General features: G+C 46.3%; 2 protein-coding genes across 2 annotated transcripts; both read right to left on the bottom strand.

The window, feature by feature from the left end:
• Window positions 1-12: 12 nt before the first annotated feature.
• Window positions 13-12106, bottom strand: LOC116500767. The gene is made up of 15 exons (XM_032205994.1): window positions 12054-12106; window positions 11715-11777; window positions 11302-11421; window positions 10323-10408; window positions 10031-10078; window positions 8578-8625; window positions 8302-8393; window positions 6943-7074; window positions 6271-6395; window positions 5755-5954; window positions 3642-3731; window positions 2984-3149; window positions 2342-2650; window positions 1978-2047; window positions 13-812 (listed from the first exon to the last, which is right to left on the bottom strand). Exons 1-14 carry the CDS (start codon window positions 12072-12074, stop codon window positions 2000-2002), a joined length of 1548 nt encoding a protein of 515 aa, XP_032061885.1. The 5' UTR covers window positions 12075-12106; the 3' UTR covers window positions 13-812; window positions 1978-1999.
• Window positions 12107-12219: 113 nt separating this feature from the next.
• LOC116500504 (myosin-IIIb-like) lies at window positions 12220-26611 on the bottom strand. Its single transcript, XM_032205555.1, has 15 exons — window positions 26345-26611; window positions 26117-26247; window positions 23118-23220; window positions 21328-21430; window positions 20682-20838; window positions 20247-20349; window positions 19927-20055; window positions 18589-18697; window positions 17266-17382; window positions 16772-16872; window positions 16249-16335; window positions 16006-16071; window positions 15583-15696; window positions 14529-14640; window positions 12220-12233 (listed from the first exon to the last, which is right to left on the bottom strand). Exons 1-15 carry the CDS (start codon window positions 26609-26611, stop codon window positions 12220-12222), a joined length of 1713 nt encoding a protein of 570 aa, XP_032061446.1.
• Between the last annotated feature and the right edge of the window lie 110 nt (window positions 26612-26721).

Consider the following 26721-nt stretch of genomic DNA (forward strand, 5'->3'; position numbering starts at 1 on the left):
CAGAGGAAGAACTTAATTGAAAACATATTTTTTATTAAAGGTAGAAAATACATAACAAGTAGCATGGTCCTGTATGTTCCCAATCCCTCTCCCCTCAGTGTAAAGAAGCATATTCTACAGCCTGGAATTGCAGTGATTCCCTGACTTGCAGACAAACGTTTCAGCAATGGTGCCCTCACTTGAGCTTTGGCTGAGGGATGGGAAGCAGCATGCCAGAATAAAACTGATGCAAGGTCAGGAAATTCCTGCAGGGGCAGGAAAATCTCCTCATCCCATGTCTCAGCATCTGTTCAAGTACTCCTGCATTCAACAAAAAGAACACAGAAGTTTAATTCCTTACCTCCCAAGCCTGAGCCCAGCTTTCCTTAGCACCCAGAGCAGCAGGTCCAAAGGACCAAAAGAAAGACAGAGGACTTGAGGAGAAACAGGTAGGAAATCAGTACAGGCAGCTCTGAGGGAACACATTGTTGTGAAATATCCAGCTTGTGACTATTAACAGCATGAGGTGAGGGGTCTCGAGGCATGTTTAAGTATTGACATGCAGGTTGTCAGGTACTGAGGATCAGTGCAGAGCGTGACTGTTCCCATGCTCTCCTCTTTGCCAGGGTGATCCAGATGCTGAAGTCTCAGCCACTGAGACCCTCTGAGTGCTGAAGAACATTCATTTCTGCAGGAGTCCAGTCCAAGGACACAGGGCCAGCTGGGTGCAGCAAAAAATGGTAAGAAAGAAGACTACTATGTGTCTGTATATGTTCACCCAGTTATGCAAGGCCCAACAGCACTGGAAGAGGATGGGGCTGAGACACTCTGACCTGCAAAAAGTCATGAAACACAGCTCAGCGCAGGACAAGAGAGGAGGGCTCCTTTCAGTAGTACCAATACAAGATGCTTATAATCATATGTGCAGATCCCACAGGTTTCACTTGACTTCTGCCTAACCTCCAGCACAAGAAGCATCCTCTGGGTACACTGATAGTCACATGCAGGAATGAAGCAAGTGAGTCAAGCCCTTCAGGGAGAGGCCTTTCTCAGCCATCAAGGAGACAAGACAGGCCCCAGTTATAAAGCTTTGCTCCAACACGAATTCATGGAGCTGAGCCATGCAGGAAACCCTGCTGTCCCTATGAAGTCTGTAGCCAACAGTGTGCTTGTCCAATCCCTCTCACTCCCAGGTGTTACAAACCCAGATTTCTTCAGAGGTGTACAACAGCCCCACAACTGCTTCATCCTGGCTTTAGCAACTGAACGGGGCAGGGACTGAGCCCACTGGCTGCACAAGGGAGCTGTGCATCCACTAGATGCTCCAGACAACCAACAAATTGAGCACAGCCAGCTGTGTGGCCCCCTCCATACACTCCTATAACCCATCCAGAACATCACAGCCCCGGTAACCAGCTGTGTCTCTAGCTGCTGAGACTGTGTTGAAAGCCCTTACTTAAAGTCCTCACAGATGCCCTCGTAGGCAGCTGCCTTTCCTTATGTTCTCAGCCTTGCCTTTGGCTCATTGCCTCTGCTACCCCCCAGGGCTCTCTGCCCAGCACCTGTTTCTGATGTGTGCCTCTCTCCACAACATTAAGCCATTGCTGCTGACTACTGTAGTGTGCAGATATGCTTTCTGATAGCACTCCTTCCAGCCCCAGGCCCCTGAACTTCAGTCTCTAACAAACTGTGAGCTCCCTCCAGCAGCCTTGTTATTGTACTGCAAGCACACCGTGTACCACAGGTGCTGGGAACCCAACCTGATGCTGATTGTTCCCATTTTTCCCAGCCTCCTTCTGCCACTGGTCTCTTTGTAGCCCTGGAATGGAAGCTGGCAGCTGCCCTCCATTTTTCCTGGTCTACATGTATTTCTAAGCAGTTGATGGCCAAGATTTACTCCAGGTGGAGCATGTAGGACAGGAAGGAGCCCCACTGCACCTCCACTTCCTGGGGAAGCTAACCCTAATCCTAACCCTCCTGTGTGTGGTCTCCTCTTACCATGTCACTCGGCTGTACATCCTCAATGCTGGAGTTCCTTAAAGGAGCCACTCAAGGGAACGGAAGAGAACTGCAGTGAGAAGCAGAGAGGCAGCATTAGGGCAGCACCAAATGGGTTGCTGGACAGCATGTTATGTATATGTCATCCCCACATGTTATGTATTTCTCTTTAGGCATCTTAGTGAGCCTCCCCCCAGTTTCTCCCCCAGCCCAGCACTTTCAATGAACACAGTCTCCATTCCAAGACCACTGAATAAAACCTGTGACCCAGGAGCACTACCTGTGGAAATAAGCTCCACATGCCCCACAGAGACTGTGTGTGGTATGGCTGTGGCACTGGATGACCGGAGCCACCCCTGCTCACCTGCTGGATTTCCTTCATTGCCATGCGTATGGAAGAGTGAAGGCGAGGGAAGGCCCGCTGCCTGCTTCCCGCCTTGCACAGGCTTGACTTTGTCTTGCTCTTGTCCAGGCTCTGTTGTTCTTGGAAATTCTTCGTCCTCCTGAACCACATGGACCTGAGAACTGTGGCTGCTCCCGCCTTCAGGGTGGTCCTGCCAGCTGGACAGGCACTGGCAGAGGTCTGCTCCTCGTGGGGGCTCTCCTCTGCCGCCACGGCGGGGGTCACTGTGAGGGACTCCAGGTCTTCATAATCCAAACTCTCACTGCTATTCTGAGGGAGAGGAGAGTGGATTCAGCAGTGGCTTGCAGATGCTCCACACACCCCAAAGAGGACAGCCCGCAAGCAAACCCAGCTGTGATCACTGCTGGCAAACATGGGGCAGGCGGGCAACACCAATCAGCCAGGGCCTCTCCCCACCCCAGGACTCCCCATTGCCCAGCTACTCACATTCCCTGGTGCATGCAGAAGAGGCCAAGCTGCCTGGCTAGAACAGGACACCCCCAGCAGGAACCCAAACTAGAGAGAGCACTGCAGTGACTCTCTCAGCGCAGGGCACAGTCCTTGCCCTATCTCCTTTTCCTGCTGCGAATCCTCAGCACTCACCTGCCCGCAGGGAACAGTCAGTTTCTCCATGAAGGGCTGGATGCCCACAGTCTGGTGATACTGAACCAGTTCGGTGAGAGATGTGTGAGCACGGTCTTCCCCCAGGATCACGTAGCGTGTGTTGGGCTGCATCTCGATCATGTAGTGTCTGCAGCGGCCTTCGCCTCTGGGGAAGTGGACAGAGAGAAACAGTCATGGCACGGGGCCACAACATCTCTCTAGGAACCAGTCATTGCTTTCCGCTCTTGTCTTAAGGGCCCAGGTGAGATCAGGAGCCAAAGTAGCAAATATTGCAAAGATGCAGGAGATCCTCCATGCTGGAGTGACACACGCTGTGCTAGCAGTTGCAGGAGGAGCAGCAGTTTCCCCAGAGTCAGTGAGAGGCAGCTGGATCCAAACCCCAGCAGACTACACTGCTTCCCATGTCTGTTATCTACATTACAACTTTGCCCTGCCCCTTGAAGGATGGATGCTGTACAAAGACCATAGCAAGAGGCAGACTGCAAGGTTTTTTGTCTGCCACTCCAAACTGAGTCACCCATAACAGGAGAGGCTGAATGCCATACTTAATGGACTCTTCTGTGGAGAAGGCTCACCCCTCCATCCATGCACAGCTCAGTTTAGGACCTTAACTTTTCTTCTCTGCGAGGTTCATTACCTGTACGTCAGGGTGTAGCCTGGTCGGCTCTGGCTGATCCGAACAAGGAAGCAACCCAAAGGCTTGTCAATCAGCAGGTTTTCAGCTTCCCTGTAAGTAGGAAATAATTTTTCAGCAGACAGTGAGCAGCTGCCTCTGTGCAGAGATTCCCAGTCTATCTCATCTGCTCCCATGGCAGTGCTCCCAGTCCACTGGGAGGCCAACATCTGCCCCATGTGTTCCCAGCTAGAGGTTTCCAGTCTCAGGCTTGCTGGAGCAGGGCTACATTAGCACGCTCAGGAGGCACAATACGCTCAGACAAAGCCCTTCCAAGCAGCGCTGCTCCAAACCTGCTCCAGCAGTCTGCTGAGTGCAACAGCTGCCTTCCAGCACAGATCACATAACAAAGCATCGCTGAGATGAGGAGGTTGGGCACACACACGTTTTCCAAGGCACCAGAGCTGACAGAAGTCAGTATGGTGTAGGTTTGTGGTGCTCAGCACAAGGTGGAAAAACACCAACTGCCCTTACCCCACTGGCTCTCTACTTCCTGCAGGAAGGAGGTCTTCCCCCTCTCTGCCCAAAGGACAAAGCATTGCTTTGTGCTTGCCATGTGCCTTGCTCTAGGCTAAAGGTGACTATAAATCACCAGTGCAATTTGGGATTGCTCTGACTGCTCTGTTACATGAGGTTGAGCTTCTACTACCGCACGGAGACTTAAATTCAGCACCAGAAAGCACCACTTAAAAAACATTTTAAACCTCAGTGTTTTAGGGAAGGATTTGCAGGCAGAGAACCTGCCTTGTCCTTCACTGTGAAGCACTCATAGCTAGCCTACGTTTGAACTCCCATGCAGCAGTTGTTTTGTCTCCCAGGCACTGGCTGTTTTCACGCATTCTTGAATTTGTGGACAAAGCAGTAATGCAGACGAGGGCCTTGTTAATTATCTTTTTTAAAAAAAAAGCAGCTACCAAAGAGCTACTGTAGTGCTCTTTACTAAGCTAACATGCTGTGTAATGTCTCTGAATAATGTTCGCCCTGATAAGCCAACAAAATCCAGTAATTTGTAATTCAATAAGACCAAAGGAGACTTGCAGTTTTAACAGAAAAAAAAGTTACAAATTGGAAAAAGATGACAAGGGTGCTCAAATGACGGGCACATTTGGCACCAGAGCCCCCACACATGTCCCCCTAAGTAAGGGACACCAGTAGTTAGCAAGCTTGCAACTCTACAGATTAATTTGAACCCAGGGAAAACTGTAGCCAGAAACTCTGACACCTACCTGGCTAACCCCACTGCCTTGCTCCTATCTGATCACGGGTATAATCAACATTTCCCTGATTGTCACACTGCTTGGAAAGAGGTAGTGCTTGGCTCAGCCAAGAGAGTAAAGCGTGAGGCCTACTCACTAGCAGAATTTCAGACATTAATTTAAAGGCTTTCTTTTTTTCTTCAGAAAAAGCATGAGAGTTCAGTCATCTCTACAAGAAGGTAGGGCTTTGTGGATGTGTCTCCCAGCCTAAAGGGATGTAAATTCCACCTATACTGCACTTAAATGAAGAAAAGTATCAACAAAAAAGCCTTCTTCTATTTCCACACCTAGGGACTTCAGTGAATCTTGTCATTGGGTACCAACTAAACCATTTTTTAATACTTTCACGAATAAATGAATACTGAATTCTTTATTCTTCTGCTGTAATTTCACCTAAACTGAGAACGTGAGGATAGTCATGAGTAAGACCAAAAGTCCATCTTCATTCATTATCACACCTATGCAAATGGTCCAGAATGTGGCAAGCACATATGTGTATTTCCTCAAGTACGTTCCCAGCATCCCTTCTGTGCACTGGGGCTGCATTTAGGGACCCACAGGGAATTTATTTGCTATGAAGTAGAAAAGTCCACAGTCTTTCCTTGGGTCTATGTAAAGTTTCAGCAGTTGCATCCTGTGACACAGCGGTCTGAGCTTCTCCCTAATGGTTTGAAGCTTCCAGCCTAAGAGTGAAAGGTTATGCATGCCACTCCCATTCCTCAAGGACACAAATCCAGGGGAATCCAACTTACACATTCTTCCTAAGGACACCGCAGCTTCTGCCTGCCTGCCACAGCCCAAACTGTGCCCAGCACACTCACCTCCGGCTGATCATTCCATGCAGCCAGCTCGGAAAGGCCCCGTCATCCTGCATGACCTTCTGGGCTTGCGTCTCTCTGAACCAGCGGAGAGTTGCTCCTCTCTTGAGTTGCCTCATTTTTGCCTCTTCTCCAGTCTGTTCCTCTGTCCCCAGAACAGGGCGAGGCCCAGTAGGATGAAGGAAGTTGTCGAAAGGAGTGAACTGAAAATGGGGAGAACGGGAAAGTGGGAATGAAAGAAAGCAAGGTCAGACAGGGGCCCTTTGAATCACTTTGGCAGATCCCGTTCCTAAATGCTTCAAGATAAGATCAGTCACAAACTATCATGTGCTGCTTTCAGCTCCTCAAAGGTCCTGACCACACTTTTTAACTAATGACACTAGGAAAGGACTCTCTCTTCTAGAGAGATTATGCTAGAAAGATTATGCTCTACTGGGACCACATGCAGGAGAATATGTGCAAGGAGCAGGAAAACTGTACAGCTGGATAAGTGACCCCAAACAGAGCCAAGGTTGCTACCTCTGTTAGTTTGCTGCGTGGCCGTGGCACCGGTGGCTGTGGTGGCATATCAGGGACAGTCTGAGGAGGGGGATAAGGCCTAGGGAGTCTTTTCCGTGGCACAGGGATTGGAAGGGAGATTCTTTCTGCAAGAAGAGGAAAGAAGTAGGTGAAATCTAAGGTCCAAGATCCATGGGATCCATCCTGCCAGGCATGCTGTCACTCTCAGAGAGAGGAAAGATTTTGTCTTTCCAGCACACACAGTAGCAACAGCAGGAAGAGGGATCATCAAAAACATGTTTGTGGAGCTCAGTCCTTTCCTGTCTCTCCTCAGCCAGGCTTCCGAGACTGGGAAGAGGCAAAAGAGGAAAAGAGCACAGCCTCACAATCACTGTCAACTCCCACTCTGCAAGCCACAAGGAAAGCTACGTACAGACACAAAGCTATGATCAAAGTTCTCCCGCACAGAGCAGGTGGGAAGGCCACAGCTTGGCATTCCTCCCAACACAGCCAGCAAATGACCTTCATCACGCCACTTCCACTCCCCACAGAGAAATCCTGTTCTTCAAAGGGTGGAAATGTCAGCACCTCTCTGCCCACCCCATCATCCCCATGACAGCCTAAGGCAGGCCATCATCACCCGGAGCTAACAAAGTGGCCGTGCATGGGGCAGTGGGAGTGGGATTGACTCACTTTGGGCCTCTGCTTCCATTGCCTGCTGTCGGCTTCTTTCTCTCTCTGCCTCTTCCTGTTGCCGCTGTGCTTGAGCTCTCAGCTCAGCCACCAGCTTCAGGTAACTCTTCCTGCATCGGAAACCCCTGAAAACTGTTCAGAGAAAAGCTGTGGTTAGGAAAGAAAAGTGCTGATTATGCCTCTTTCACTCCCTGGGGGAAGCACACTAGATGATATTCCTTTGCCCAGTGCAAAACCCTCAACACCTGAACCACATTAACAAAGAGCGATGCAGACACTCTGTTGTGAGCAGGCAGTCAAAACTATATGAGAACTGTCTTCTGTTCTCTAAGCTGCCAGATCACAGATTTAAAACATCAAATTGCAGATCTAAGCCCTCATCTCTAATGCCAAGGCACAGGATGCCTAAAAAACAGTCTCACAGAAGGGCCGCTGTTAGCCATCTAACTACTCAGCACCCTTCAGACACTACTTTAATAAAAGCAAAGCTCTTCTATTTAGGAGACAGGATTTCCTTGGTGTCAGTCCATGTGATAACCTTTCCCTTAAACTCTCATTACAGAGTTCGCCAACAGGATTAGCGACAGCGCATTATTGTGCCTCCTGTACCAGTACTGAAGCACATGAATTGAAAGCAGCTCCCTCTCGTTCCTCTCTGGACACTACCCACACATCTTCCCCCCAGAAGACAAGGAGCAGCACGTGACTGATGTCTGTCACTGTGCGGTGCATGGCTGGAAGCTGCTCAGATGCTGCAGCAGTGCAGCAACCCACACGGAAGAGAAGCACAACAGGGAGGGACCAGGCAGGGTGACAGCTCCTCCTCACTGCACAGTCCTGGAGCCTGTGCAGGGGGAAGCACCAGACTGCTCTGCTCTGAAGAATCAAGTGCAGACACTACTTGGAAGGGAAAGGGAAAGGGAAACCAAGTCAAATCAACTAAGCAACCAACCAAACCCCACACTCTTTTGCCTCTCTCTGAAGGCAGGAAGGAGACCTGCTTCAGGCTCATCTGCTTTTGCCTCCTCAGCTCACACAACTCACAAACAAGCCCTCACTCCAGAGGGCAGTTAGCCAGTCCTCGGGACACAGCCAAATCATATGCTTGTCCTACTCAGCTCAGTTCCCCTGAACACATACTTTCCCTTTCCAAGGCTGGGACTGCTTGATGGCTCTTCCCTATTGAGGGTAACCACTGAGGACACAGGCAGTAAACACTCTGATTCCACAAGGGTTTGACATGGAGACAGCCTGCCTGTCACCTGAGAAGGTGCAATAATGAAGCAGGGACTGGAGAAAAGTTCCTCCTTGCTCTGGTGTGAGACCAGAGTTGAGGGATCCTCCTGCCCCAGTGCTCACCTTTCTGTATGACAACTGCTGCTCTCTCCAGACGCTCCACATACTTTGCCAGCTGTTCCTGGTGCCAATATTTAAAGAAAAGCCGTGACTTTCTGTGAGGTTGGGGAGAAAAGGAAGTAATGAGAAATACTGTTTGTGTAAATTTGTATCCAATCACCCTTTGGACAGGCATTTCCTACAGCCATAAAGTTCTTCTGAAGGGAACCAGGTAACAGTTCACATGTATAAAGTCTCTGCAGTTCAGGACCTCACTCCCAGAAAGTTATCCACACCTACCCACATATCCAGCCCGTCATGTCTGTACTTTGTAGTATCTTCAAGCAGCTGAAAGACAGGAAGGAAAGTGAAATAAGTATTTTTCCACCCAGACTGACCACTCTGTGGCCAGCACTTTTAGGTGCTGAAAGAGTGAGAATTTTTCCTCACTGGGATATGAGGAAATTTCCTCATAAACAGGAATATTTCTTATTTATGCCTCACTACTTTTGCACTGCATTCTTTGTCCTGTCACCTGATGACACTCAGTAACTAGCTGTCAATCTATTGCACTCCTTGAGGTACAGCTAGGAGAAGATTGCATTTGTGAACACCGTCAAAGGGGCTCACAGATACAGACTTCCTTCTGCTTTCTGGGAAGCAAATCCACAGAGCCTTTTTCCTCATTTCATTTCTATGCAATTTTGAGTACAGAAGCTACAGGCTCACTAAGGCAAGATTTCCTTGAGAAAGTCTATTTTCCAATTTCAGTTTTATTTTGCAAGCTCTGGTGATAAAACTTGGTTTGCTTAGAAAGTTTCTGCAATGCTTGGAATGAAAGCAGTACTCCAGCTGTCACACAGCTTCCTCTCTCTGCTTACAAACCCAGGCTGTGAAACTATAGTGACACTTTTTGCAAGTATCTTGCATAGCAAAACAGAAATTATTTTCCTTCTATCTCAGCCAACTTGTGCCGTGCCAGGAACTATATCCAAGGTATTTTTTTTTCCCAAATGCATCCTATGATTTTTGTGTGATAACATGCTGTGCTGCCTGTCTAACATCATCTCTCTCTCTCATCTGTATGATTCTCTCTGAACCTCACTTAGGTTTGCAGTTCTTATTAATTCAGTATTATCAATAACTTCTAGGAGGTGGGGAGTTGCTGCCCTACATGTAGGAAGGAAACTGCTAACAGGGTAACACTTCAGAGCTGGAGGGACATTTACACTTGGAAGGAACAATCAGGTTCTGGAAGAGCTGTGGGTATGTTGTGCCTGTACACATAAAAAATTCTTGGACCAGAAACATCGTTTCTAGCCTGGAAGACATTCAGTGCTGGCTGCTTAGTCAGCATTGCCTTTATCTTCTTCACCTTATGAGACCATCAGGAAAAAACCCGGGGAGGCAGCTGTCAGCTGTGCTGAGTCTTGCCATACTGAGTTCTGTGGACACCCTTAACCATTACCACGACTCCCCAAATTGAGTCCCATTAGCCAGTCCTCATTCCAGAGGGTAGTAAAGTTTTAAAATTGAATTGAATTGCTTACACAGTAATTCAAGAAAGATTTCATTCATCATTGCACCAAATGAGTTCTAAACACTAGCTGTCTTTGTCTAGGAATTTCTGTTCCCCATCACCACAAAAACGCGTCCTCACTTTGTTCTTTCTACTCAGTTTGCTATTCTGTCCTGACAACAAAAGTCTCTGATGAACAAAGTGGATTACACATAACAAGGGAAAGGTTCCTACCTTTCTTTGTTGAGGGAAACATCTGGTTTAACTAGAAGAATTCCATATCTGTGAAAAGCAAACCAATTCAGCAAGATTACAGCCATATCCTTGACGTGCTGTGCTGATCCATGTCATCCTCACAGCAAACAACAATAAATCAGTCTTTCTCAGTAGGTCTCCCACAGCGAACACCACCATGGTCTCAGGCACGTGAACTTAAAGAAGCAGATTCACTCCCTGCCTGTATCTGGTTACCAGTGTCACTTCTCTAACAATATCTAACCAGGAACATTCAGAGGTTTTAACGTACCTTTCAGCAAATTCCTCAAATGATGGTCTCCAGGAGAAACCGTCTCTTCGGATCCGGATAGTCTCCAGCAGTCCATTGTACCGGAGCTGAAGCAGCACCACAAAGACAGGATCAGACAAACAAACAGACACAGGCCAGAACTGGTCAGTAGGGCATCAGTAAGGCCCTCTGCAGCCCAAGCCTCTCTAGTTCAAAAAATAACAATGTTTCTTTCTGATAATATGACTTCAGCTAAAGACTGAATTTACCACATCCTGCAACTCTGGTCATTAACCACTTTCAGAAACCATAAAAACCAACAACCGAAATAGCTTCACCTTTCAGCCAAGGGCACTACTTAGCCCCTGTCCTTCAGAGGATAGTATTCTGCTTCCAAATCTGTACAAAGAAGTACCCTGGGGAACAGATCAACTTCCCTCTTAATCCCACCCTTTCTTATACTTCATATGCATACATAAACACACACCAAAGAGGCCACAGAGCTTTCTGAACTCTTCTAATCATTTTCAATATTCTTTAAAGTGGCTGGATCTCAGACTTGACACAATATCCAAAGAAAGTTATATCAGCACATATCAGCTCCTATCAGAGCAATCCCATCTTGGCTCCTGTTCAGAGTTGCCCTGGAGAGGTACTGTCTGTACCAGTCCCCATCCAGAAGATGCAAAGATAAACCCTAGTCCCTGACAAGCAGATCTCACTGCAATCATGAAAATGAAATGGGAGAGAAGACTGTAAAACCTGAACATAGCAATGTTTCATAAAAACTACCAAAAGCCCAGAACCTTTACATGCATAAAAAGTGTTCCCATTCTTTCTCCTACAAGGGGAGAGTCAGACTAGTAAGCTTCCAGCTATCTCCATTGCTTTTCAATAGTGTCTGACCTTCCCTTCCTTAAATCTACTCCTTCCCTGCCTTAGATCTACTTCCCATCGAGACTTGGCAGAAGTACCTGCAAAGGAAACTGCTTTTCCTTACCTGCTGTAGCAACATCTGGTTGTCCACAACGCCTGGCTCTTTCTGGCTATTGGGCTTTATACAGCGCACAAAGTGTGGGTTTGCAGAATACATCCTCTCCATGAGAACCATCAGGGAATGCTGGTGAGGGCAGAGAAAGATCAACAGCCCAGCAAGCCAGAGTGCTGCCAGCCCCCCCAGTGCTGTACCCTGCAGCTGAGAACTGTCTTCCCATGCCACTAATTCAGGCTCTTGTAACAGCAACAGCCCAGGCTCTGACTATAGCCAAGTTACTGCTAACAGCCGTGCCTGGCACCCAGAAAAAAACTCTGTCTACAAGCTGGATGCTTTAAATATGCTTAGCAGCCTGGAAGCTCTCAAGAAAACATTACAGCACACATCTCAAGGGGCACTGCGGGGCATCAATACTTTACCCGGAACTGAGCTCCAGCAGACTGCTTTCGTGTACTGTTGAACTTGTCTGCTTCTGGTACGATCTGAAATCAGACACAAACAAAAGGGTCACTCCTGGAAGGAGTGCTTGATTGCTATCCAAACATTTCTGCCAGAAAGCAGATGACTAAAATAAGAGAGAATGGATTTCAGGAAGGTAAATCAAACACAGCAACAGAGGCAACTAGAAAACTCTGTACAAAACAAAGAAGAAATTGTTGCCATCAGATTGTTTGCTCCCATTTTCAGCCAATAATAAACATAAGTTAGCTACATCATCTTTTATCAATTTCCATATGGACCTCAAATGTGCTCAATACCTTGGCTTTCACATGTGGCATCAGTGTCCCTGTCCTGGAGATAGTGGCTGGAAGAACAGAGACAATAGTTAATTTTGTACCTTTGCTCACAATCAACCATTCCTAAACATTCAAACCTTACTTCATACACAAATTTTCCCACATATGCTAAATCAAAGACCATACTTTAGATTTCACTATCTGGAAATATAAGGATAGAGCTGAAGAAGGTGAGAAGAAAATGCAAGAATACTAAACACATCACCCAGGCAATGTTATTTTCTGTCAATGAGAAGACAATGGGGTAATTGAGTAACCATAAATGACCTTCAAAGAAAGATCATCAATAGTAGGCATCTAACAATGCAGAAGAAAGTATAGATAGCAAATGGAAAGCTCACCCACTCACGGTTAACATGGGAGAGGGGAGATCATATAAAGTCAGATAACAGAAAATTAATTCAGTGACAAGACAAAAAAATCAGGGAAATCGAATTTACTGAAGGATCTAATGACACTCTTGCACACCCTTGATGCAATACTGTCATGTGAATCATACAATCTCAGAATGACTGAAGTTGGAAGGGACTGCTGGAGGTCATCTGGTCCAACCCCACTGCTCTGCATCGCCACCTAGAGCCGGTTGCCCAGGACCAGACAAATAATCTGCACTGAGAACAGGTTTTCTCTGCTGCTTATGAACTTTCAGACTTTTAGCACTTTCAGGACTCTGCATAAGCGGAGATTCAGGTTGGACAGAAAAGGTTCTTCACTGAAACGGTAGTTGGGCACTGGGACAGGCTCCCCAGGGCAGTGGTCACTGTAGTGGTTTTACTGTGCTAGGCAGCTAAACCCCACAACCGCTCTCTCACTCCCCCTCCTTAGATGAGGAGGAGAAGAAGTAAAGTAAAGAACAACTCACGGGTTGAGATAAGGATAATTTAACTACCGAGAAAAAAATAATTATTAAAGAAAGATTATTATTAACTAAGCAATTTAACTGAAGGGAAAAAAAAGGAAAGGGGAAAAGGGAGGGGGAGAGGAAAAAAAAAACAACAACAAAAGAAAACAAATAAAGGCTATGTGGAAGTGCAGAGGAAAGAAATTATTACTGTCTACTTCCCACAAATGAGCGATGCTTGACCACGTCCTTGAAGCAGGGCTTCAACACATGTAGCCAGTATTCGGGAGGAGGCCTGACATTTTCACAACGGGAGCCCACCCCTCCCCTCTTCCTCCTTTTTCCACCTTTTATTGCTGAGTGTGACACCACATGGTACGGAATATCCCTTTGGTTGGTTTAGGTCAGCTGCCCTGGTGATGTTTCTTTCTCACTTTTTGCCCACCCCTTAGGAGGGTTAGAGAGAGACCTGATGCTGTGCCAGCACTGCTCAGCAGTAAACACACCACTGGTGTGATACCACTGCTGTTCTAGCTACAAGTGCAGAGCACAGCACTGTGTGGGCTGCTGCAGGGAAAGGTAACATCCCAGCCAGACCCAGTACAGTCACAGCAGTGTGCCTGCTGGAATTCAAGAAGCATTTGGACAATGCTCTCAAACACATGGTCTAAATTTTTGGTGGTCCTGTGTGGAGCCAGGAGTTGGACTAAATGATGCTTATGGGTCCCTTCGAACTTCCATGATTCTATGAACAGGATCAAAAAAAAACAAAAAAAAACGTTGCAGCAGAAAGACTGTATTCAGACAAATTACAAGGAAGCATCTAACTGACTTTTCTTTAAACCTGTACTTTCTCAGAAGTTTTGGAGACTCTGAGGACTTACCAGTAACTGGAAAAGTGGCAGTATAGTGGCAGGAGAGAAATAATGCACACAACCTCATTTTTTTTAACAAGTTATACTTTTTTTTTTTTTTTAAATGATCTTCTCTACCCCCATTGTTTGCACTGTCTCAACACCACTTTATTTACCATGTGAATAGTTAGGAGCTGTGGCTTTGTCCATCTTCATTTCTAGACAAGAACAGAGCATCTAAGCAGTGGCTATATCTCTGGGAGAGGATTCAACTTTCCTTGTTTTCCAGGCATGGTCAAAATAAATGGTGCAGGTTAGAAAATCTACCAGAGAGATCTCAGGAGGTATTGCTGACAGGAAGACTAACATCCTGCTGCAGCAAAGACAGCAATCAACCAAAACCTGGATGCCTGGAAAGACCAGGCTCTGCTGTAACTAGTGGCTGTAAAGATGGTCAGGCCTGTGGTCAGAACTATGCATATGCAACATTCCTTCAGTTCCACAGGAGGAACCGCTCTGGATGTTCCTGCTATAATGCCCATGTACCAAGGGGAAAAGAACAGCTCAGACAGCTCTGTATATGCCAGCAGCCCTACTCCAGGCTGCAGCCTTCCCAGAATCTCACTGAGGCTGTCAGCTCTTAAAAACATTTGTAGCACACAAAACTCATCCTTACACTTAGCTCTTGCCAAGGAGGACCACAATTCACGTTGGAATCCCTATAACAACAGAGGGACTTGCCTGTGAACAGCATACTGAGCAAGGGGGTGATGCTGTTGATGAAGAGCCCACGGACATTAGCTGGCAAGGTGTCTCTGTTCTTCTCTAGAAAGCCATCAGCGGTGTATTGTACCTAGGGAAAAGGGCAGCGGTGCTCACAAGCTTGCTGTGAAAGCCACCTCCACAGCTTGCCAGGAGCAACTGTTAATCAGAATGCACAGTGGCCTGAAGGTGAATTCTGTAAGTGCACATATATCCCCTTCAGATGCATTAGAAGGGCATTAGAACCACAGGAGACAACACTGAGACATTTACCTTTTTTTGTTCAGCTTTCCTTGATTTTGAAGTCTCATTTGCTTTTGGTTAATGCTTCATTCTTTTCCTTGCTTAACCCCTCTTCCTTTTGAAAAGGCTGCCATCCTGTCTGTAATGTTTCTCTTGCTCCCTTCCTTTCTCATCTCCAGTTTGCCACTCCCCTTTCTATACTAGTGTTAATGTTTGTAATAATTAACGTCACAAGTAACAACATAGTCAACAGCTTAGATTACTAAATTACATATTAGAATGACCTGATTTTCAACTCTGACCCTGCTCCAAAAATTAGGTCAAATCAATTTGATGTATTTGGGCCAATGCTTTCAAAGCTGTAGCAGTAAGGCTACATGAAATAGTCCTAAAAACCTAGCTGCTTAATTAACAACTATGCATATTAATAAGTGCCTCCATCAAAATATTGATTACCTGGTTGCTCTCACTGTGTTCCTCAGTGTTTGCAATACTGACTGCTGCAATCTGGACTACAACAGGTTAAGGCAAAGCCATCAGACTTGCCTCCGGGGCTGTGGATGCAGGGCTTTTTCTTTCTAAAGGACTAAGATTTCAGCTCCAATAGATTGATAATGAATGTGACAGATTCTTTTAATGCCATATGCTTCCCAGAGGAAGTCCCACTTCTAAAGAGCTTCCAAGGAATCCTAGGAAGCAGCTCCCAGGGAATTCAAAGCCTTATTTGTCAAGCATCTCATTTCCCCCCTTCCTACACTATGACAGCATTCTTCCCACAAACAGTACCTACCTTCCCAGCATAGTGAATGATGCTGAAGCCCAAAACACGTCCTCGGGCCGGCTGGAAGTGTAAATTCCCTTTAAAACTGCTGTTTAGCTTATCCACAAATGTCTTATCAGTTGCCTGCAAGAAAGCAGATTTCATAATCAAATTATACAGCTGCAACAGAGACATGATCAGGGCACAAGGAAGCAAAACAAAGTACTGGAAGTAGCCTTGGCTCTGCAGCAGTTTTGTGCTCTCTCTGACTCTCCACAGGGATGCCATTATTATTGGACTGTCCCTGATATGACTGTCCTGTTCCATCAGATACACGTAGGGACCCCTCTACTCATCTTGCTATTTCACACACCTACACAGTTTTCTCTTCACCCTACAGACTTATTGTTATATTCCCCACATCATTTTTTCTGTCCCATATCCCATGCATACCTGAGGGAATGCACTCTGCTCATCCAGAAGAGATAGCAGCCCAAGTGGCTTGGCCAGGAGCAGATTCTGTAGGGAAAAAGAGAGAGATATTATATATACCTAAAGCAGTACAGGGTATCCACTGTCACCTACACCACCCTTTGAAAAGGTCTTTCCCAGATGCATCTCCTTGTGAGATGGAAAGAGCAACACTCCTGTCTTGGCTGAATGGAGCAACTCTGTTCCGTCAGTCCTCTCACTCACCAGAATAGGTTCGTTATTGTTGAATGTGATAGTCTCCCAAGACAGTTCCTCCGCCCTGTAGGCAGCCTGCTCCAGCTGGAAAATGTGCTGGGACAGAGAAAACAGAGGTTAGAGCCCCCAGCAAACTTAGTTAGACCATCCTGAACATCTTCCTTCTGACCTTGAGCAGAGGACAGAGGCACGGCTCTCTTACCCATGGCATGAGAGGCCCAAGATGAAGCCACTGTTCTGCGTGCTCATCCATAAGTTTGTCACTCACTGGTGGTGCTGCATAGAGCTAAAGCACTTCTCAGAGTCTAAGCATTCCTGCTCTGCCAACTCTGGTTATTGCTTGATCTTTCTAATCATACTCTCCCTGTACCATTGGCTCTTCTGCCACAGCAGAGAAGGCTGCTGCTTTCAACCCTGCTGTTGCCTTCTAGGCAACAGACCTGTTTTCTACCAAGTTCTTCTTCATATGCTACGTAGATCAGTGTTCTGTTTTCCCTGCCACGCAAGGAGAGATCACCCACAGCATACTTACATGGTTGAAGAAGTGCTGCAGCTGCTCATTGGCCAGGTTTATGCAGAGCTGTTCGAAACGATTCACTGCAAAGTTTTCAAACCCAAAAATATCCAAGATACCTAAAAGAGGGGAAATGAGCACACCATGGAGCCTGCAGACCCCAACACACAACCAGATCTCCCATCACACAGCTCTTGTGGCACACAAACCCCTCGCCAAGTAGCTAGTGGCAGCCCTCCTATAACTCCTCTTGGACAACCAGTTTGGAGAAGACCCACTCCAACCCCCAGCTCCTCTGCAAAGCCAGAGTGCCCCGAACTGCAGACTCACAGTTGCTTCAGACTGCTAGAACTACAGACTTCATGCTGCTCACTAGCATCTCCAGCACAATTGTGCCTTTGAAACTGGAGCCCTACATACAATCCGTCCAACAGCTCACATGGCATCTTTCTTTCGTCATGGCTGAGGGATGCATGTTTGAGGACAGAAGGAGCAAAGAAGGCAGAACTCACCTATCTCCCTCAGCTCTACTTCAGGATCCACGTTCTCAGCCAGCAGCTCATTGATCTTGGAAACGATCCAGCCAAATACTCGGCCATATGCCACCTTTGCAATGGAGTCCCGAGCATCTGCACAGAGAGAAAAATACACTGAAGGGTTCTGAGGAGAACAGGGAATATAGCACACAAGCTGGCTCAACACATTCACCTCTAGTAACAATGTCTCGTGCTTTATGAAGCTATTTTAAAGAACAGCTAAACATTAGGTATCTGCCTGATCATCCCAGCCTTCTGCAAGCTCACAGAGAGCTCTTCCAGTCTGAAATCTTCACAATCTTTCTACAAGATCAGACATGGCATACTAGGGCACTTGTGATACCATACACAATGGAAAATGTTCATTCCCACTTTTTAGAATATCCAGAGACTTGCTTTCCCTGCTGCTCATCAAATGGGTGAGGATCCTGTCAAGATTAAACAAGCTAGAGGATACAAGTTGTTCTTAGAAAATTGAATGGTTCTGCTGCAAACACTTGAAATTTCTCCTAGCTGATAGCTGTTACCAAAAGTGTTGAAACACAGTGGGCAAGAGGAAGATGCAAGTGATGAAAAATTTGCTGATATTGTAAGAAGATGGAGACTAAATCAACAGGCACCTCCTGAAAGATGTTATTTTATTGCCTAGATAGATGTAGGAGAAGAAATTTGGGAAACATAAATAGGTAATTCTCTGTTTTCACTTTTTTTTTGTCCATTTTTAAAGAAATAATCTAGAAAAGCTGGGATTTTATGTTGATTTAAAAAAAAATCTTTTAACTGAACCTTTTTGTGAAGATTATGTTGGATTATTATATTTTTTCTTACTGAAAGGGAAAATAAGAAATGCACTTGTTACTTTATCATGCTTTCCTTTCATCTAACTCCTTCCATGAAACTGCGCCATCTCACTGATTCTCTCAGTTATTTCTCCAACTATTACCTAAAGCTCTGCACACTGTCAGCACTCTGCAGCAGTAGCCTTCCTCTCTCTTGTGCAGACAATTACAGTTTTCTTCTAGGCTGAATCACAGAGAAAGCAAGGATAATTCTTTCATTTCTCATTTAACCTCCGCAGTCTTCTGGAGGTCAAACAAAAGCAGCATTCATGGTCCTAGGCATCAGTAAGAAACTGAGGAGATACGCACTGATGTACTTGCCTCTGTGCAAATGGCACGAGGAAGCGTCACAGACAGACATCCTTGTTCCCAGGATGTTGCACATGTGTAGGGACGCCCTTCCATCAAATATGAGTCAGTCTTTAAAGCCAGCACATCTGTAATTAATTATGTTTCTTACCTTCTGCCTGCTGCTGGGTGTGAAAACGCTGAATCTGCTCTCCTCGGGTCACTGACATTGTGCAAATGAGGCATTTCAATAACTCATCCTCCTGGACTCCAAACTGACCCTGGGAGAGAAGAAATAGACGAGGAGTCAATACCGAACCTATATTCTACATATGGGGATTGTATATATGTCTGTAGAACACCCAGTATAATGGGGCCATGACTTCAGTTAAGGCCTTTGAGCTAAACTGTAAAATAAGCATTACTGTTAACATCTTGCAGCACCTGTCAAATGCATGCTCTGAGATGTGTGTTATCCCATGCAGTAAGATCACTCTTGCACTCCCTCTACTTTCCATTTTGATCTCCCAGTGCTGTCACCTTCTCTGGGAGCCACACCAGTCCCTGCTGAATGCTTTAATGACTTATTGAATAGCACCACACCAAGGTGACTGTGCATAGTGCTGAGGTGTCTGAGCTTCAGCAGACATTAGTCACGTGAACCCAAAAGAAACAGGAAACAAACAGATATAACTGAACTTCTCAGTAATTACTCTGACAGGAATTCCCCTCCTGTGGGAAAAAAAAAAAAACAACAACAACAAGGAGCAGATTTTAAAAAGACAGGCAGAAAGAAGTTGGCTGCTGAACAGATGTATGTGGTTGTTTCAGGTATGGTGTAGGAGGAATACAGGCAAGGAGATGAGAGTGAAACGCAAAACCAAGGTTGCTGGGCTTTCAAAGAGGCAAAATCAAAAGACACAGAAAAAGCACAAATATACTACATTTTTCTGTTCCATATTGTTAACAAAGTGGGATAATGTATGCATCCCATACCGTAGAAATGGGACAGTCCTGGGGAATATATACTTTTTCATCTGATAACAATTTCATGCAAGGTAGTAGAAAGTTTAATTCAGGACTATCAACAAAAATAATAGCAGTTAAAGTGGCCAGGATTTGTGTTAAAGTACAAAGCTAGTGTTCAGGAACTGCAAACCTGAATTTCTCCAATGCATTACGCTTAGTAACATACAGCATTTGATTTTTAAAAAACTTTACATTATGTGAAGTCAACAAGGCACATGTAACATCAACGCACGCAAAACACTGGTCCTAGATAAACAAGAATGAGAAGCTGGAAATTGTCTCTTTGGATTGACCACATAGCAATAAACACAAAGGCAGGCATGGGGCCATACTTGAAAACAATTTTTTCTTTAGGAGTCCTCGTACTAACAGGCAGAAACATCCTCTGCCATCTCTGGCAGGAGCAGCTCCTGCAATTACACTGCCAGTGGGGACCAGTATCATATCTTTGAGGTGTCTGTCAGCTCTTCTTGTGACTCACCGCTGCAGCCTTCAGCCATCCCCGGGAGGCTTCACTCATTTTTAGAGACCCATTACTCTCTGGAGGCTCGAAGGTCACATTGCCCAGAGACAATACGCCAGCCAAGATTGCCTGCATGTCCACTTGTTCCTAAAACACAAAAGAGGGGTGACTGAAAACCTACTACTATATAACATACAACACATGGAGTACCCAGATGGTGAAGAGGTGAAGGAAAGGCACGGGCAGCCTGTGGGAAAAAGGCTCTACACAAAGTCTGAGATTCAGGTAGTTAGAAAGCACCATAGAAAACTCAGAAACACAGAGATCCCCAAACTGACCTGTTCTTGGAAGCCCACCATGTCAAGGGCATTGCACACCTCTTGGTATTTCTGCTTCCAGCGCTGAGCTACGTCCTCTGTACCAAACCGTCCACTTATGTACCTGAGAAAGTGCATACCCCATACAAAATCATCATGCAATCAGCATAGCAAGTCAGTCCTACCCCAAACAAACAAAGCAGGTCAGCAGCAGTGAAGATGTGAAGGGCAAGGAAACTTTTCCAAGGCGATGCAACAAAGAAGAGACTACAGACCTACCAGTTTTCATGATAATCCATAAGATCTCTTCATGTAGTTCCATTCAGACCCCACTCTTGCTTCCATTCAATTGTTTACCTGTATCAGGCTCTACCCCCACTGGCAGAATAATAGGCTCCGTTTTGCTGCTTCCCTCTCTACCCCCCACCATGAAGACTACACCAGGGTTGGAAGTACCTGTAGAGTGAAGGATCCAACAGCCCATACATCTCCTTTTCTTCTGAAGACAGTCCAGCAAACATGTAGTAGAAGATATGAAAATTCCTCTCGCCAGTATCGTGTTGCACTACCCGTGACTTCTCTAACAAATATTCGCTCAGCTTTGCACCTCGCACTGCACACAAGAAGGCAACAGGGTAAACTTTGCACTTGGAGACATGAGGCTTTGCACTTGGAGACATGAGGCTGACTGAGCTGCCCCACATCTCTAGTGACAGGAGCATGGAGTTGTCTAAAATAACTATCTTGTGTATGTGTGTACGACACCCTCTAGGCTGCCCATCACTCTGGAAGTGGGCTTCTCCATGCTTCCCATATTAAATCTGCTCACCTCCTTTAAAAACAACCAAAACTTCAGGCACCACTGAGCATTACTGATACCTCACCTGCACCATCATTCCCATACCCTTCCCATACTCCCACAACATCCAAACCCATCTTAAAGCCATGATTACTGTTGTTATTTTTCTTACTTGCATACGATTCCCACAGAGAATCAGGTAATGAAATTTCACCCTCCTTAAGTTCTGGCTACTCAGTCCATTCCCTCCAGTGCCTAACCATCCCCCAGAGCAGTAATTTCAAATATTGCCCTTGACTTTACCTGTATTGTTCTGGAAACGCAGCTGTATGTATTTTCCAAAGCGGCTACTGTTGTCATTCATCACAGTCTGGGCATTGCCAAAAGCTTCAAGCAATGGATTTACCTGTAAGAGGTATACAGATAGAACAAGCACTCTTCAAATTAAGTGACTCAATCCAACTTGTTTGAAAAAGCTTAACTTCAGCATTTGCAGTTTACTGTTTCAATGGAATAAGAACCACTCTGCCCATATGCACTTATTTTCTCATATCTTGGAAAAAAAACCTGCAAGAGCCAAATATGACAAAGCATAAGCAGCATGAAATTACTGAAAATAAGCACAATTGAAATGAATTATGGTCTTACTTGCTCTCAGTAAGACCATCCACTTGTTTGTTAAAAGACATTGTTGGTATAACAAACTTCTCCAGTGCATCTGATGTGGCACTGCTAGATAATTTACTGCTAAACTACAACAATAAGCAAAGTAAATATGGCACTTACTGAATGTAATCATGACAAATTACCTAATGACATTTGTAGCCAGCTTAAGGATCAGGACAGTGAATTACAAAGAAACTAAGACAACAGTAAGACCAGCCTGGCAAACCATATGCAAACAAGTTCAAATGACAATTCTTCCATAATTGAGCAAAGAACACCTGCTGGCTGGAAGAATGGTGACTTGGGGTACCTGCTGGGTAACCTGCAGAACACAGTTTTACAGCATGAAACAGTAATCCCCAAAGAGCTAACCTAGTCTTTGAATATATCTACAGGAACCAAGTAAGATGACTATAGTGAAAATGACTCTTCACAGTCACCTCTACATGCTCCAATGGCACTTCACCTGAACTGATGTGAACTTTGTTGTTAATAGAACAAATACAGGCTGGTTACAAGCATTGCCAATCAAGCCCATCAGGGCTCATCAGGCCAGGCACGATGTTGAGCAAACACAGCTATCCTGCTTCCTAAATCTGCTAAAGTCAGAAACAGCTCAGCAGTACGGCCCGTGCCACCCCTAAGCAGAACCAGCAGGCATAGAAATGCCATGCTCCCACCAGAGAGAACACAGCCCAGGCATTCACCTCAGATCTACCACAGATGTCACTAAACTGGAATAATATGCAACAATACAGAACAATTTATTTGAGTCTACAAGAAACCTGAAACACAGGCTTTAAACTGAAACAGTCCAAGAACTTATTCCACTTAATCTATCACATGGAAGGCTAGGATATGATTTGCTCAAAATAAAAACTCCTCGGGGAGCAAGTCAAGTGGAAATACTTAAGACCAGAGACAAATATGTTTCAAAATCAGCTAGCAAAAGTACATGAAAATAGAAAAGATTAAGTCAGACAGTTAGCATGTATGTGCCTGACAGTAAGTATAACAAGCCAATGAGAGGTTACTGAAGGCTGTGCGGATTCTCCATCCCTGTGTTTCATTAAATCAAGACTTCATTCTTCCAATAAAACTCCCTATTCTACCTCAAACAGGAAATGATTCAGAGAAAAAGCCCCTAATCCCTTGTAACAGCAAACATGCTAAACGATCAGAATAGTTTTCTGCCATTTAAGAATCAAACCACTACATTCCCAGCAAACAGAATTACTGACCCTACCAACTCTGCTAACTTGTGGTCAGCAATTTCATCATCCTTACCCATTATTTTCTTATAACATGTCTTATGATTTGCTGCCGTTTCCAGTGGTGATTCATCAGGAGGCTTCTGGTGCCTCGTGCAAGCTGCCCTGCAGCAATGTTGCTTCTGCATCCGCAAGCACCACCCGGCAATGACCTACCTGAAGGATCTGCTGCTCCAGCTGCGAGTTGCCTTTGCATAGGTTCATTATGTGCTGCAACAGTAGCTTTGTACTCTCTGTTTTCCCTGCACCGCTTTCTCCACTGCCAAGAAAAAAATAAAGGGAAGTCCAGCAGCCATAAAGTATAGATGCTCTAACCCTCATGTCTTGGTGCCCCATCGTTCGGGAGAGTGATCTGCAATCCAAGAGCTAAACAACTTTTTCAGTTATGCTGCATATGAATACAAACAGTGGGTTCCACAAGGTGCTGATACCCCCCCAGAGGAATTTTTTCGCCATCTACCAGGGAGTACAGACGTACTCCAAGCTGTCACTTCTGGGTGGAGTGCACAGGACAGTCAATTTGATCTCCTTCTTACTGAAAACATACCTAAGCTCTGGAGAACACCTCCTTCAAAAGTGTTCTGACTCCTCCACATACGCTGAGGTTGACAGTTTTTTCTTTCTACAAAGAGATTTGCCCCATCCTTCTTATATCCAGAACTGAGTACTGATCATGCAATACTGCAATGATCTCAAATATTGGGCTCTTTACACACACACATGCTGCAGCCCATTGATAAAGCTGGTCTACCTCTGCAGAGCTGCCGTCACACCTACAGCAGCAGCGTTGTACGTCATCCTGGAATCACATACGCCCAGCACCTCCACCTCTAAGACAAACAAGTATCACTTGGGAAGCACAGCTTCCCGACTACTGGGAGGGGGAAATGTACAGTCAATGAGGCAATGTGTCCTTGACTGATGGCACCATATTGGCAGAAAACACATGCAGCATATGCAGTAAAAAAAAAAAAAAAAAAAAAAAAAAAAAAAAAGTAGGAAATTCTGCAGGTATTTATGAGGGCAGGTCTCTGTTTACACATAAGACCTTTGAGTATCAGGTGTGGCTTCTCTGCTCTGTAGCTCCCAGTGACTCGAGGCTTGTGATCAGCTACGTATCATAGGCTGCTGAATACCTCAAATTCTATGACAGATACCTACCTGATCACAAGCACAGATCAGGCCATCATTATCTGAATACGGACAAACAAAACCACTTTCCAGTTGAGAAATAAGCAATCCAGACAGAACCCCTGCCTAATATGTAAGATGATCTTTTTCAGTGACTTCCTTCCTCCACAGAAGCACTGTCTGTCAATGCTCCCTCAGTTCAAGCTTGCTCCTGCACACTCCAGCAAGAGCAATAAATCTGCCAGGGCCTGTAAACACACTCTCCAGCTGTGGGTGTGTAACTGCCCAAGGCTGTGAAAAAAAAAGCAAAGTCATCTCCCAGAGACCCACGTGTTGTACCACAGCATACTGAGGCTGTGAATAACATCAGTGGGAAGGAAAGACAAGCCAGTAGAATTTGCAGCACAGGACAGCTTGGTTGCAACAAGCTTTTATCACCTGGGGGCAGCTGTTGTGTTCGACATCACTTGTAACCTCTGAGACCTGACATCCAGAGCTCTGAGAGGAAGTTGGGGAGACCAAGAGAGACCAAACAGAGAACATGATGGGCAGGAAGGCAATATTTGCTTCTCAGAGAAAAGCATAAAGGTTCATGCCTGGCTAGAGATAGGTATTTCTCACCAGAAGGCACCTGAAGCACAAAGAACAGTAGAACATAGTGCATCCCCATGCTGGTCTGATAAACTGTGATCTAACAGGAAGAACTTCCACCTCATCACCCAAACTTTGCTCAAACCAGGTAATCTCATTACCAACTGTTTTACCACTTGCAGATAGTAAAACCATGAACTTCCTGTTATAGTAGCACAGACTGGTTAATAGGATTGCAAGATGCATAGCAGTAGCTCAGGCTGTCATCTCTGACACCACAAACTGTTGTCAGGAAAAAATGAGACTGCTCTCTTCCTGGGAAACGCCTACAGGTTGTTCTGTCTTCCATCTCCCGAGACAATCTATGACTTTTCTCCATTCCTAAGCATTTCTACCTACTGACTCTGTGGCCACCATGCCCACTAGCGTTTCTGAGATTGCTACGTGTAAAGCACAGGTATGGATGGCTTGCAAGCTAAAGAAATGAACGGGGCTGGAACTCAACATCAGCTCTCAGTCCCGCCACAATGCTCACCAGTGATTCAGTAAGTTATTTCCATACCACATTGAATGAAAGTGAGCAGAAGTCCCGCATAAAGCAGGAAATGTTAAATCAAATAGCTAGCAATTGACATTTCAACTCAGATGACATTTAAACTATCCTCTACCATCACGAGAACAGAGAGTTTGCTGGTGTTTTGAGGCTTTCTCTGCTAGGTGATGCTGTTTGAAACTTTCTCTGCACTGATGCTGTCTGCTGCCCTCCAGTTTCAGCAAAAAACAAGTGACATCATGGAGTGAAATGCTCATTATACGGGGACACTGCGGGGTTACAAGCGCTCACGTTTTTTCCTTTTCGTGGATATAGCTTCCCACGGCCATATGATTTTCCCTGACCAGATTCTCAACGGTCTTACAGCAAAGAAACTTCTTTTCTTTCCTCTTTCTTCGGTTATTTATGGGAAATGCTACCTTGTAAAAACAGGTCTACTCCATGATTTACAACCTTTATTACACAAGTTACACTGCGAGTCGTTTCGCCAAAGAAAAGCAACCTGATAGAGCTGGTTAACCTTTCCAACACGCCCAACAGAACTGACCCCTTCAGACCCAACACATTTGGCTGCGTTACCAGCACCGGCAGCCGAGTTGCTCCACAAAACCCACCTTCGTTTGCCACACATCTTTGACTGCAATCTGCTTTCCTGCCTGGAAAGCACCGAGATGGCGAACAAAGACGTGCTGCGAATGGAGATGGGTTTTGACTCACCAGAAGCTTTCAAGATGAGCTTCGTACCAAATTCTGACGGGACAACTGCTGCTGGAGCCTGGTGGCAGCACCCTAGCCCCCGTGAGCTGCTCGCTGCTTGTGTCTCCCACCTGTGCCGGGCTCCTTCGTGCCCTCGAGGGCTGTGTTGGTGCCCGCGCCTCACCTGATGACGATGCACTGGCTCTGCGGACGGGCTCCCCGGCGGCCCAGCATGGCGTGGTAGGCCCTGTCGGCCACGGCGAAGATGTGTGGAGGCAGCGAGCCCTCGTCGTGGCACCGGTACTGCTCGGAGACCTGCGTGTGGGGAAAAAACAAGGGGGCCTTGAGGAGGGAAGGGGCGAGGAGCCAGCCACCCCTGGAAGGGGCTCCCAGTGCGGGGCGCTCCACTCACCTCTCTGCCGTACAGCTGCAGGGGCTGGAAGGGGTTGAGGGCGATGAGGATGTCCCCCACATCGGTCTGGCGGCGAGAAGGGAGAGCCGTGAGCCCAGCGCCCCGCCGCCCCGGCCCCCCGCCCCGGCCCCCGGCCGCACTCACGTAGACCTGCTGCCTCAGGAACCGCTCCCGCAGCCCCTGCAGCAGCGACGCCTCGTCCAGCTCCGCCAGCGCCGCCAGGTTCCCCACCGACCCCGCCGGCGGCTGCGGCTCCCCGGGAGGCATCATGCCGCTCCCCGCTCCCGGAGCCGTCCCGGCACGGCTCGTCCCTCCCCGCCGCTGCCAGCGCTCCGCCCCGGGGCCGCCCTGTGAGGCGGGGCCGCCATTTGAACGCG

The sequence above is a fragment of the Aythya fuligula genome, chromosome Z, assembly GCF_009819795.1.
Source record: "Aythya fuligula isolate bAytFul2 chromosome Z, bAytFul2.pri, whole genome shotgun sequence".
In the NCBI taxonomy this organism is placed as follows: domain Eukaryota; kingdom Metazoa; phylum Chordata; class Aves; order Anseriformes; family Anatidae; genus Aythya; species Aythya fuligula.